The sequence below is a fragment of the Falco cherrug genome, chromosome 16 (assembly GCF_023634085.1).
Source record: "Falco cherrug isolate bFalChe1 chromosome 16, bFalChe1.pri, whole genome shotgun sequence".
NCBI classification, from domain to species: Eukaryota; Metazoa; Chordata; class Aves; order Falconiformes; family Falconidae; genus Falco; species Falco cherrug.
The window spans coordinates 3,411,529-3,423,317 of NC_073712.1; the positions used below are offsets into that span (position 1 = coordinate 3,411,529).

General features: G+C 69.4%; 2 protein-coding genes and 1 long non-coding RNA gene across 8 annotated transcripts in view; 2 read left to right on the forward strand and 1 right to left on the reverse strand.

Moving 5' to 3' along the window:
* Positions 1-36: 36 nt before the first annotated feature.
* Positions 37-3,833, reverse strand: PSRC1 (proline and serine rich coiled-coil 1). Of its 6 annotated transcripts, none has more exons than XM_055728369.1 (7): positions 3,786-3,833; positions 2,812-2,866; positions 2,676-2,733; positions 1,474-1,798; positions 1,115-1,271; positions 741-923; positions 37-641 (listed from the first exon to the last, which is right to left on the reverse strand). In XM_055728369.1, exons 2-7 carry the CDS (start codon positions 2,825-2,827, stop codon positions 526-528), a joined length of 855 nt encoding a protein of 284 aa, XP_055584344.1. In that variant the 5' UTR covers positions 2,828-2,866; positions 3,786-3,833; the 3' UTR covers positions 37-525. The 6 variants fall into 6 exon arrangements, with proteins under 6 accessions (XP_055584344.1, XP_055584343.1, XP_055584345.1 ...); XM_055728368.1 differs by having other exon boundaries at positions 3,726-3,825; XM_055728370.1 differs by having other exon boundaries at positions 2,812-2,877; positions 3,726-3,804.
* A 154-nt stretch (positions 3,834-3,987) lies between these two features.
* On the forward strand, positions 3,988-6,635 carry PPIL1 (peptidylprolyl isomerase like 1). Its single transcript, XM_055728060.1, is given in 5 exon segments — positions 3,988-4,140; positions 4,779-4,933; positions 5,010-5,078; positions 6,302-6,381; positions 6,383-6,635. Coding segments are annotated over 5 exon segments (501 nt in total). The 5' UTR covers positions 3,988-4,084; the 3' UTR covers positions 6,524-6,635.
* A 1,729-nt stretch (positions 6,636-8,364) lies between these two features.
* The window catches only part of LOC129737489 (uncharacterized), a 5,825-nt gene continuing 2,400 nt past the window's right edge, over positions 8,365-11,789 (forward strand). Inside the window, exon 1 of the long non-coding RNA XR_008735401.1 lies at positions 8,365-8,481. This is a non-coding gene — a long non-coding RNA (uncharacterized LOC129737489). The remainder of the gene's footprint in view (positions 8,482-11,789) is intronic.

Below are 11,789 nucleotides of genomic sequence, written 5' to 3' on the forward strand. Positions count from 1 at the left end.
CCCCCCACCCGCCCCCAGCATCATCCACAGCCCCCATGCCCGGTGAAGGGTTTTATTTAAAAAATACATGAAAAATACAAAAAAAAGGATATATGATCCCCCCTCCTCCATGGTGCCAACCCCCCCCAGGTGGGGAGCTGGGGGGGGGCACATAGTGGGAGGGGGAATCAGTTGTAGGGTGCAGGGATGTGTGGACCCCCCCAGTACTTTGCCCCCTGCCCAAGGGTGAGGCTCAGGCGGTGGTACCCAGGGGCAGGTGGCACCCAGCAGAGGGTGTTTGCGGGGGGGGGGGGTGGGGGACCCCTGGTTGCTGGGAGGGGCGAGGGGGGGGTTTCCTACTGCTGATGTGACCTTTTGTAATTAAAGCAAAATCCAACCTGCGCCTCTGCCTCATTCCTGGGGGGGGCCTGTTCTGTGCTCCCCACCCCTCCGTGCCTCAGTTTCCCCAGATCCCCCCTTCCTCACCCATGCACCAGGATGGGGGGTGAACAGGCACCCCGAGCTCCTCCGGGGGTGGGGGGGGTGTCACCTCGGGGTGCTGCTCATCGCCGTCTTCCTGGGGGGGCGGAGGCGGCTGGGGGCAGGTCCGGGTTTGCACCCCGAGCCAGTGGCCGGGGGGGCTGCCCGTGCCGCCCCCACACCTGCAATGGGGAGAGCAGCCATGGGGCAGGGGAAACTGAGGCACGGGGGGGGGAGCAAGCCCCTGCCCCCCCGGCCCCACCAGCAGCACCCATCCTTACCTCTGGCCGCGGGTGCCCTCCCACCCGGTGCAGCCCCCCCCGCCAGGGTCCGTCCAGGTGCCCTGGGGATGGCGCTGGGGGCAGGGGGGCGGCTGGAGGGGACGGGGACGGTGGTGGCCCTGGTGCGGGGCTGGCGGGTGGCGGGGGGGCAGGGGGCAGCGCCCCCCCTCACCTTTGGCTGGCCTGGGGAGAGAAGGGCACGTGGGGGCACGGCGGGGGCACCCAGACCCCCACCCCGCGGTGGGGCTTGGGGGTGGCTTTGGCACCCACTTGGCCCAGGGTGCTGGGACCCTGGTGGGGTGCGGGTCCCCATGGCGCGGGTGCCCCACGGCGGAGATGCCCATGTTGTCCCCATCCCCGCGCAGAGCCGGTACCTGCTGTCCCCACCTGGAGGGGCTCTGACTTGCCCCGGGCTGCAGCCCCCTGCCCCTGGGCAGGGCAAGGCCGAGGGGGGCCCAGCCGGTTGGGGGGGGGCACCCTGGCCCCGGGGGGTCCCTTGGGCACCGCTGTGGGGTGACAGCTGGGTGACACCTGGAAGCAGAGAGGGGACACACAGGGACACTGGTCGGTGGCCGCCCAGTGCTGGGGTGGGGGGGCACTGGGGACATGCAGGTGGCACTCGGTGTCCCCCACCCCAAGACGGGTTTTGGGGAGTGGGGGGGTGTCCAGAACTTCAGCCCTGGTGGGAACAGCGTGTGGGGCCATACTGGGACCCCCCCGAGGTGCCACCTACCTTCCGGGTGCTGGGGATGGTGGTGGCAGTGGGGGCACCCCGGGGCTTGGCGGGGGGCCGGGTGGTGGCCGGGGGGGGTCCCCGCGGCTCCACGGTGGGCAGCAGTGCCCGCACCGGGCTGTCCTTCACCACAAAGGTCTCGCGGCGGGGGCTGCGGGGGCCGTGGCGTGCCGAGGGGGACAGGTGACATTGCTCCAGCTGCGCTGCCAGGCGTGTGGCCTCCCGCACCATCTCCTCCAGCCGGGCACCGTGCAGGGGGCTCCAGCGCCCGCTGCCCCCCCCGGCCCGCGCCCCCGCCTCACCCTCATCCTCCTCTTCCTCCTGGCTGCAGGATGAAGGGCAGCGTCAGCCCTACCTGGCCCCCTGAGCGCCCCCCCCCCCGCCCCGTGTCATCTGCCACCATGGCCAGGAGGTGGCATGTCCCCCCTGCCCCGTGCCACCCAGAACACCAGCCACAGGATGGCACAACCCCCATGTCCCCCAGGGCCCTCTTCGTGGGGTGGCACATCCCCCGTGTCCTCTAGGGTGCTGGCAATGGGGTGCCACGTCCTCCATGATGCCAGGGCCTTGGCCATGGGGTGCCATATCCCCCAGGAGCCTGGCCATGGGGTGGCATGTCCCAAGGAGGCTGGCCATGGGGCTGACATCCCTCGGGACCATGGCCATGGGGTGGCATGTCCCCCATGTTGTCAGGACCTTGGCTGTGGCGTGCCACGTCCCACATGTCCCCTAAGACCCCATCCATGGGGTGCCATGTCCCCCAAGATATCAGAACCTTGGCCATGGGGTGCCATATCCCCCCAGGAGCCTGGCCATGGGGTGGCATGTCCCCCGTGTTGTCAGGGCCTTGGCCATGGGGTGCCGTGTCCCCTAGGACCCTGTTCATGGGGGACGTGCTACCCCATGTCCTTCAGGGCCCTATTCATGGGGTGGCACATCCCAACTGTCCCCTGGGACCCTGTTCATGGGGTGGCACATCCCCAGTGTCCCTGCTGTAGGGCGCCACATACCCCAGGACCCCATCCATGGGGTGGCTTGTCCCCCCATGTCCCCCAAAACCTTGGCTACAGGGTGACAGGTCCCCCATGTCCCCCTTAACCCTGTCTATGGGGTGGCATGTCCTGCAGGACCCCATCCATGGGGTGGCATGTCCCCCACGATGCCAGGACCCCATCCATGGGGTGGGTTGTCCCCCCCCTCACCTGTCAGAAGGGGACAGGAGCCCGAAGTCGAAGCTCTCCTCGGTGACAAAGCGGACATCTGGGGGGACATGCGGGTGAGCCCCGGCCCCCCAGCGCGGGGGGCACATGGGGGGCCGCGGCGCTGGCACTGCCATACCTCGCTCCTCCGCCATCGCCTCCGCCTCGGCCCACGGTGCCAGCGCAGGGGCTGCCTGGGGGCGAGCTGAGGGTGACCCACGACACCCGCCTGTCACCCATGACCCCCACCCGTGTCCCCACAACCCCCCACCCTGTGTCCTCAAGCCCCAGTGGGGCAGCCGGGTGGCACCGGCCAGCGCCCGGGGACAGCACTGCCAGTGCCAGCACAGTCGGGCTTTGTGCTGCCGGGGACGGCACCGCTGGCGCGGGCACGGCTGAGGGGCCAGATGTGGGGACCCCCGTGCCCCCCACCCGGGGAACCCCCAGCCCCACACCGAGGGGTCGCAGCCCAGCACCCCGATCCTGGGGGTCCCAGCCCCGCACCCTGATCCTGAGGGGTCCCAACCCCACATCGGGGGGTCCCATCTCCACACCCCGATCCTGGGGGGTCCCAGCCCCCACCGGGGGGTCCCATCTCCACACCCCGATCCTGGGGGGTCCCAGCCCCCCACCGGGGTATCCCAGCCCCCACCGGGGGGTCCCATCTCCACACCCCGATCCTGGGGGGTCCCGGCCCCACACCGAGGGGTCCCAGCCCCACACCCCGATCCTGAGGGGTCCCAGCCCCACACCGGGGGGTCCCAGCCCCGCAGCCCGATCCTGAGGGGTCCCAGCCCCACACCGGGGGGTCCCAGCCCAGCACCCCGATCCTGAGGGGTCCCAGCCCCCACCGGGGGGTCCCGGTCCTGCATCGGGGGGTCCCAGCCCCGCACCCCGATCCCCAGAGGACCCCATCCCCGCACTGGGGGGCCCCGGCCCCGCCCCCACCTCCGGAGGACTCCCCAGCCCCCACCGCAGGGTCTCCGCTCCCTCCTCCGCCATCGCGGGGGTCCCGGTGCCCCCCCCAAGCTCCCGGTGCCCGCCCCCGCTCACCGCCGCCCGCCCCCGCTCCCGGTTGGCCCCGCTCCGCTCCTGGCGCCCCCCCCCGCTCACCGCCGCCCGCCCCCGGCTCCCGCTCGCCGCGCGCGCGGAGGGGGCGTGGCCCAGCGGAGAGGGCGTGGCCTCGTTCGAATTCCCCCTCCCCTGCGTCACAATAGCGGCGCGCCCGCCTGCCGCGCGGATTGGCCCGCCTCCTCGCCCCCGCCCCGCCAACCGCGCTCTCCTATTGGTCGCCGCCGGAAGGGGCGTGTCCCCGGAAGCGCGCGGAGGCGCGGGGCCCTTCCGCCCGCAGCAGCACCAGCAGCGGCGGCGGCGGCAGCGGCAGCAGCGGCAGCAGCAGCGGCAGCAGCAGCATGGCCGCCGTCCCGCCCGACTCCTGGCAGCCGCCCACCGTCTCCATGGAGACCACGTAAGGGGCGGGGCCGCCCTCCCCGGTACCGGCAGCGGGCGGCCCCTCCCGCCCCCTCGGCCCGGCCCCCCGGTACCGCGCAGCCCCAGGTGCCCCCCCGGTGTCCGTTAGCCCCCAGTCTCCCGGTACCGGACAGCCCCCGGTGTCCCATGGCCCCAGTCCCAGACAGCTCCCAGCCTCCCTGGGTGCTGGGAAGCCCCCAGTGCCTCCCAGTACCGGCCAGCCCCCGTTATCCCCCAGTACCAGCCAGTCCTGGTTGCCCCCCTCCAGTACTGGTCAGCCCCCGTTATCCCCCCAGTACCAGCCAGTCCTGGTTGCCCCCCTCCAGTACTGGTCATCCCCCATCATCCCCCAGTACCAGCCAGTCCCGATTGCCCTCCCCCAGTACCAGCCAGTCCCGGTTCCGCCCCCCCCCGCCCAGTACCAGCTAGCCCCCCTTATTCCCCAGTGCCAGCCAGTCCCGGTTCCGCCCCCCCCCCGCCCAGTACCAGCTACCCCCCTTATCCCCAGTGCCAGCCAGTCCCGGTTGCCCCTTCCCAATCCCTGCCAGCCCCACGTCCCCCCGGGCCGGGCCGGTCTGAGCCCCTGTGAGGGGCACCATGGGGTGACCCCCCGGTGCCGGTGCTGGTGTGGTGCAGGATGGGGCCGCTGGTGCTGGAGCTGTACTGGAAACACGCCCCCCGCACCTGCAAGAACTTCGCCGAGCTCTGCCGCCGCGGCTACTACAACGGCACCAAGTTCCACCGCGTCATCAAGGACTTCATGGTGCAGGGGGGGGACCCCACCGGCACCGGTGAGAGACACCCCCTCGCCGCGGCCCCTGCCCTGCTGGGGGGTCCCGGCTGAGCCCCCCCTCGTCCCCTCCCCAGGCCGCGGCGGTGCCTCCATCTACGGCAAGCAGTTTGAGGACGAGCTGCACCCCGAGCTGAAGTTCACCGGTGAGTGGGAACTGTCACCAACACCACGTGTGGGGTGGCGTGGCCCCCAGGACCCCATCCGTGGGGTTCCATGTCTCCCATGATACCAGGAGCCTGGCTATGGGGTGGCATGTCCTCCATGTCCGCTAAGACCCCATCCATGGGGTGCCATGTCCCCCAAGATACCAGGACCTTGGCCTTGGGGTGACATATCCCCCAGGAGCCTGGCCATGGGGTGGCATGTCCCCTGTGTTGTCAAGACCTTGGCCATGGGGTGCCATGTCTCCCGTGTCCACTAAGACCCTGGCCATGGTGGCATGTTCCCCATGTTCCCTAAGACCACATCCATGGGGTGCCGTGTCCCCCATGATACCAGGACCTTGGCCATGGGGTGCCATGTCTCCCATGTTGTCAGGGCCTTGGCCATGGGGTGGCATGTCCCCTGTGACACCTTGGCTGTAGGGTGGCATGTCCCTCAGAACCCTGGCCATGGGGTGGTGTGTCCCTCAGAACCTTGGCCATGGGACGGCGTGTCCCCCGTGTTGCCAGGACCTTGGCCATGGTATGGCATGTCCCTCAGAACCCTGTCTGCGGGGGTGGCATGTCCCTCAGAACCTTGGCCATGGGGTGGCGTGTCCCCCATGATACCAGGACCTTGGCCATGGGGGTGCCATGTCTCCCATATCCCCCAGAACCCTGGCCATGGGGTGGCATGTCCCTCAGAGCCTTGGCCATGGGGTGGTGTGTCCCCCATGATACCAGGACCTTGCCCATGGGATGGCGTGTCCCCCATGTTGCCAGGACCTTGGCCATGGTATGGCATGTCCCTCAGAACCCTGTCTGCGGGGTGGCATGTCCCCTCAGAACCCTGGCCATGGGGTGGCATGTCCCTCAGAACCCTGTCTGCAGGGTGCCATGTCCCTCAGAACCTTGGCCATGGGGTGGCGTGTCCCCCGTGTTGCCAGGACCTTGGCCACGGGGTAGCATGTCCCTCAGAACCCTGTCTGCGGGGTGCCATGTCCCTCAGAACCCTGGCCATGGGGTGGCGTGTCCCCCGTGTTGCCAGGACCTTGGCCACGGGGTAGCATGTCCCTCAGAACCCTGTCTGCGGGGTGCCATGTCCCCATATTCCCCAGCACCCTACCTGTGGGGTGGCGTTATCTCCCATCATACCAGGCCACCCCACCCCAGACCCCCAGGGCCCCCAGACCAGACCAGTAACACCATCCCTCCATCCATCTCAGGTGCCGGCATCCTGGCCATGGCCAACGCGGGGCCAGACACCAACGGCAGCCAGTTCTTCCTGACGCTGGGCCCGGCGCAAGTGGCTGGACGGGAAGCACAGCATCTTCGGGAGGGTCTGCCAGGGCATGGGGGTGCTGGGCCGCCTGGCCATGGTGGAGACCAACGCCCAGGACCGGCCCCTGGACGACGTCAAGGTCATCAAGGCTTTTCCTTCAGGGTAGGGGGGCTGCGGGGGCGGGTGGGGGGGGTTGTGCTCTATGCCCCCTCCCCCCCGCCTCCAGCCTCCGGTTTGTAGCGCTTGGTTGTAATAAAAGCGGTGGGACGCGGTGGTGACACCCCGTGTGGTGGGATTTTTTTTTTAGGGGGGCTGTGATGGAGGAGGTGGCCCCGTCGTGGTTGTGTGTGCCCCCCTGCAAAGGGGCTTGGGGGGCTGCCCCCCTGCTCCCTGGGATCGTGTCTCTGCAGGCAGCAGCTGGGCATGGTGCCCCCCCCGCCCCCCAGCCCTTGGGGCACAGCGCTGGCCTCGGCTGCTGTGAGGCTAGAGTTGGGGGGGACAGGGGACCCCAACTGACCCCCCACCCCAGCTCTGGGGAGGGCAAGGGGTGCTGCCCTTTCCGCCATGCCCCCCCCCAAAAAAGTGTCCTGGGACCCCAGGGATGCCCCCCATCACAGGCCCACTAGTTCACTGGGCTTTGAGGGGGTGACACCCCCCCATGCAGTGCTGGGGACCCCCGGACTGGCACAGGGGTCCCCATGCACAGGGGGTCCCCATGCCAACACGCAGTGTGTGTGTCCCCTCTCTGGCACTGGGTACCCCCCGCTTCAGGGGCCCCAGAGCCCCCCCAGGCCCCTTGGCTGTTTCTGTAGGACCTACAGTAATGCCTGGGCTGCAGCAGTCCTGGGGGCTCCAGTCTGGCTTCCAGTCTGCCCAGTGTCCCCAGTACAGCCCCACCCCAGTGGCCCCTCATCCTCATGGCCAAGGCACTGGGAGCACTACGGACTGGACTGGGAGGTGCCAGGGCAGGATGCAGGACTGGACTGGGAGCCACCGGGTGATACTGGGGGTGGTGCAGGGGTGGCACTGGGAGCTACTGGGGCACGCCGAGGGCAGTGGGGAACTGGGTGCACTGGGGGACCCTGGGTCTGCGGGTGCTGGGGCCATGGGGGCACTGGAGGGGCTGGCTAAGGGGGCACTGGGGACTCTCCCTGGGGAGCAGGTGGTACCCAGAGGGGTCCCATGGCACTGAGGGGGTCCCAGGGGGGTACTGGGGGTCCCAGGAGCCCCCGGGTGATGCCGGGGGAGGGCTCGGGGGAATGCCAGGGGTTCAGGGGTGATGCCGGGGGGCTGGGGGTGATGACGGGGGTGATGCCAAGACACGGGTACCAGGCGGCCGGAGGCAGTACTGGGGGGCTGGGGGCGATGCCGGGGATCCGTGGGGGGACCCAGGGGCAACGCTGGGGGGCGGTATGGGGGGACCTGTGGGGGGACGCGGGGGCGATGCTGGGGGGCGGTATGGGGGGCTGTGGGGGGGACCCGGGGGCGATGCTGGGGGGCAGTGTGGGGGGCTGTGGGGGGGACCCGGGGGCGATGCTGGGGGGCGGTATGGGGGGCTGTGGGGGGACCCGGGGGCGATGCTGGGGGGCAGTGTGGGGGGACGTGGGGGCGATGCTGGGGGGCGGTACGGGGGGCCGTGGGGGGACCCGGGTGCGGTTCCGTGGGCGATGCTGTGGGGCGGTACCAGGGGTCCGTGGGCGATGCCGGGGGTCCGCGGGAGGACCGGGGGCCGGGACCGGGGGTCTGCAGGTGATGCCGGGGGGCGGTACCAGGGGTCCGCGGCTGATGCCGGGGATCCGCGAGGGGACCCGGGGGCGGTACCGGGGGGATGGGGGCGATGCCGGGGATCCGGACCCGGGGGTGATGCCGGGGGCCGGTACCGGGGGCGATGCCGGGGGGCGTGGGCGGGGCGTGGGCGGGACCCTGGGGGCGGGACCCTGGGGGCGGGGCCGCAGGAACCCCCGGGGCAGCCCCTGGGCGCGGGGCGGGGCCGGGCCGGGGCGCGGGGGCGGCGGAGCGGGGCAGCGGCGCAGCCCGGGGCATGGCGGGCCTGGGCGCCCCGGAGCCGGGCAGCGGCGCCGGCCCCGTCCCGGCCACCCGGGTGGAGCTGACGGTGTCCTGCAGGTACCGGGCTCGGCGGGGCTCGGCGGGCACTGGGGGAGCGGGGGGGAGCAGCGAGCAGTCGGCGTTGTAGGTACTGGGAAGCACTGGGATGCACTGGGGAGCGGCAGGCGGGCAGCGTTGTAGCTGCTGGGAGGCACTGGGATGCGCTGGGGAGTGGGGGGGAGCGGCGGGCAGTCGGCGTTGTAGGTACTGGGAAGCGCTGGGATGCACTGGGGAGTGTGGGGGAGCAGCGAGCAGTCGGTGTTGTAGGTACTGGGAGGCACTGGGGAGTGGGGGGGGGAGCAGCGGCAGTAGGTTGTAGATACTGGGAGGCACTGGGGAGTGTGGGGGAGCGGCGGGCAGTCGGCGTTGTAGATACTGGGACGCACTGGGACGCACTGGGGAGCAGGGGACAGTCGGCGTTGTAGGTGCTGGGAGGCACTGGAGAGTGGGGGGGAGCGGCGGGCGGGCGGCGTTGTAGGTACTGGGAGGCACTGGGATGCGTCGGGGAGTGGGGAGAAGCGGCGGGCAGTCGATGTTGTCGATACTGGGATGCACTGGGGAGTGGGGGGGACCAGCGGGCAGTAGGTGGTGAGATACTGGGTGGGACTGGGATGCACTGGGGAGTGGGGGGGGAGCGGCGGGCAGTCGGCGTTGCAGGCGCTGGGAGACACTGGGATGCACTGGGGAGTGGGGGGGAGCGGCGGGCAGTCGGCGTTGTAGACACTGGGAGGCACTGGGACGCACTGGGGAGCGGCAGGCAGTCGGTGTTGCAGGTGCTGGGAGGCTCTGGGGAGCGGGGGGAAGCGGGGGGGCAGTCAGTGTCGTAGGTACTGGGAAGCACTGGGATGCAGTGGGGAGCAGCAGGAAGTCGACATTGTAGTATACTGGGAGGCTATGGGGAGGGGAGGGTCAGTTGGTGGTGTAGGCTACTGGGAGGCACTGGGGAGTGGGGGCAGTCGGCGTTGTAGGATATTGGGAGGCACTGGGAGACAGCGGGGAGTTGGGGGGGAATTGGTGTTGCAGGATACTGGGAGGCAGTGGAGTGCACTGAGGGAGTGGTGGGCAGTCAGTATTGTAGGATACTGGGGGAACAGGGAGCACTGGGAGGCACTGGGAAAGAGGAGGCAGTTGCTGGGGGGGAGTGGGGGGGGCACAGGGGGCACTCGGTGGGGGCAGTGGGAGGTACTGGGGGAGCTGGGGTGGTACTGCCCTAATGCGGGTGCCAGCTTGGGGGGCTGGGGGGGGGTAGGTGCAGGGAGCTTCCTTTGTGGGTGCTGGGGGACCGGGAGGGGGGGCTGGGGCGGGTGACATGCCACCGACCCCCCCCGGCGTGGGCAGCTGAACCTCCGCCCCCCCCCCCCCCCCCCCCCCCCCGCAGCACTGGGTGCCCCCCCGGCCGCGCTGCCTGCGGCCGCTCTGACCTATTTTCCTCCCACTCCACCGGGCAGCGGGCAGGGGCCCGGGTGGGCAGCGCTGCGCGGGGGGATGGGACGCTGCCCCCGACACCCCCCACGGCTGTGCTCCCCCGACACACACCCCCATGGCTGTGTGTCCCCAGCACACACCCCCGTGGCTGTGCCCACCACCACACCACCCCCGGCTGTGACACACCCCCCCCCCCATGGCTGTGCCCCCCAGCACCATCCCCCCCCCATGGCTGTGCCCCCTTACACACACACACCCCCCGGCTGTGCCCCCCCCCCCCGACACCCCCCCATCTGTGCACCCCAACATGCGGCACAGGGCATGTACAGCCGCGCACACCCAAACGCACAGCACGGGGCACACGTGGCTGTGCACACCCTGTCACCTGGCTGTGCACAGCGACACACCGGCACACGGCTGTTGCACACCGGCATACAGCTGTGCACACCGACACAACACCTGGCTGTGCAGACTGACACATGGCTGTGCACAGACACTGTCACCCGGCTGTGCACACTGACACACCGACACCTGGCTGTGCACTCTGTCACCTGGCTGTGCACGCTGACATAAAGGGGCACATGGCTGTGCACACCAGCACGCAGCTGTGCACAGTGACACACTGACCTGCAGCTGTGCACACCGACACATGGCTGTGCACACCGACACACTGTCACCTGGCTGTGCATGCTGTCACCTGGCTGTGCGTACCTACATGCGGCTGTGCACACTTGACACGTGGCCGTGCACACTGACACACCGACACATGGCTGTGCACACTAACATGCGGCTGTGCACACCAACACACTGTCACCTGGCTGTGCATACCCACACACAGCCGTGCACACCAACACGCGGCCGTGCACACTTGACACGTGGCTGTGCACACTGACACACCAACACGTGGCCGTGCACATACCGCTGCCAAGCATGTGCAGCCGTGCACACGCAGATGCCCAGCGTGCAGCACGTGGCTTTGCACGTCCCGACACGTGGCCACTCCCAGTGACACCCCAGCACGGAGCACAGCCTGGCGTGCGCAGCCGTGCACTCACACTCACGCTCACCCGCGCCCCGTCCCCGCAGGCAGCTCCTGGACAAGGACACCTTCTCCAAGTCGGACCCCGCGTGAGGTGTGCCGGGGCGGGGGGCGGGGGGGGGCCCCGGCGCCCCTGACCCACCCTGTGCCCGCAGTGTGCGTGCTGTACACCCAGCGCCCCGGCAGCCGCCAGTGGCGCGAGGTCAGTGCCTGTGGCAGCCAATCGCATGTCGGGGTGGTGGCTGACTGGCCAATCAGCATGTTTGGGGTGCCAGCCAGCTGGCCAATCAGCATGTTGGGGTGATGGCTAACTGGCCAATCAGCATGTCGGGGTGTTGACCAATCAGCATGTCGGGGTGATCGCTAACTGGCCAATCAGCATGTTTGGGGTGCCAGCCAGCTGGCCAATCAGCATGTTGGGGTGTTGACCAATCAGCATGTCGGGGTGATGGCTAACTGGCCAATCAGCATGTTGGGGTGATGGCTAACTGGCCAATCAGAATGTTTGGGGTGCCAGCCAGCTGGCCAATCAGCATGTCGGGGTGTTGACCAATCAGCATGTTGAGGTGATGGCTAACTGGCCAATCAGCATGTCGGGGTGTTGACCAATCAGCATGTCGGGGTGATCGCTAACTGGCCAATCAGCATGTTTGGGGTGCCAGCCAGCTGGCAAATCAGCATGTTGGGGTGCTGACCAATCAGCATGTTGGGGTGATGGCTAACTGGCCAATCAGCATGTTAGGTGCCAGCCTATCAGCATGTTGGGGTGCTGACCAATCAGCATGTTGGGGTGCCAACCAGCTGGCCAATCAGCGTGTAAGTTGTTGGCCTATCAGCAAGTTGGGGTGATGGCTAACTGGCC

Bases quoted from the DNA above. Each gene is read 5' to 3' on its own strand.
- PSRC1 (XM_055728365.1), bottom strand. From the start codon at position 2,827: ATGGCGGAGGAGCGAGGTATGGCAGTGCCAGCGCCGCGGCCCCCCATG. The intron at 1,272-1,473 runs GTAGGTGGCACC...CTCTGCTTCCAG, and splicing joins CCATCCCCAGCACCCGGAAG to GTGTCACCCAGCTGTCACCC. The intron at 924-1,114 runs GTACCGGCTCTG...TTCTCTCCCCAG, and splicing joins CCTCCAGGTGGGGACAGCAG to GCCAGCCAAAGGTGAGGGGG.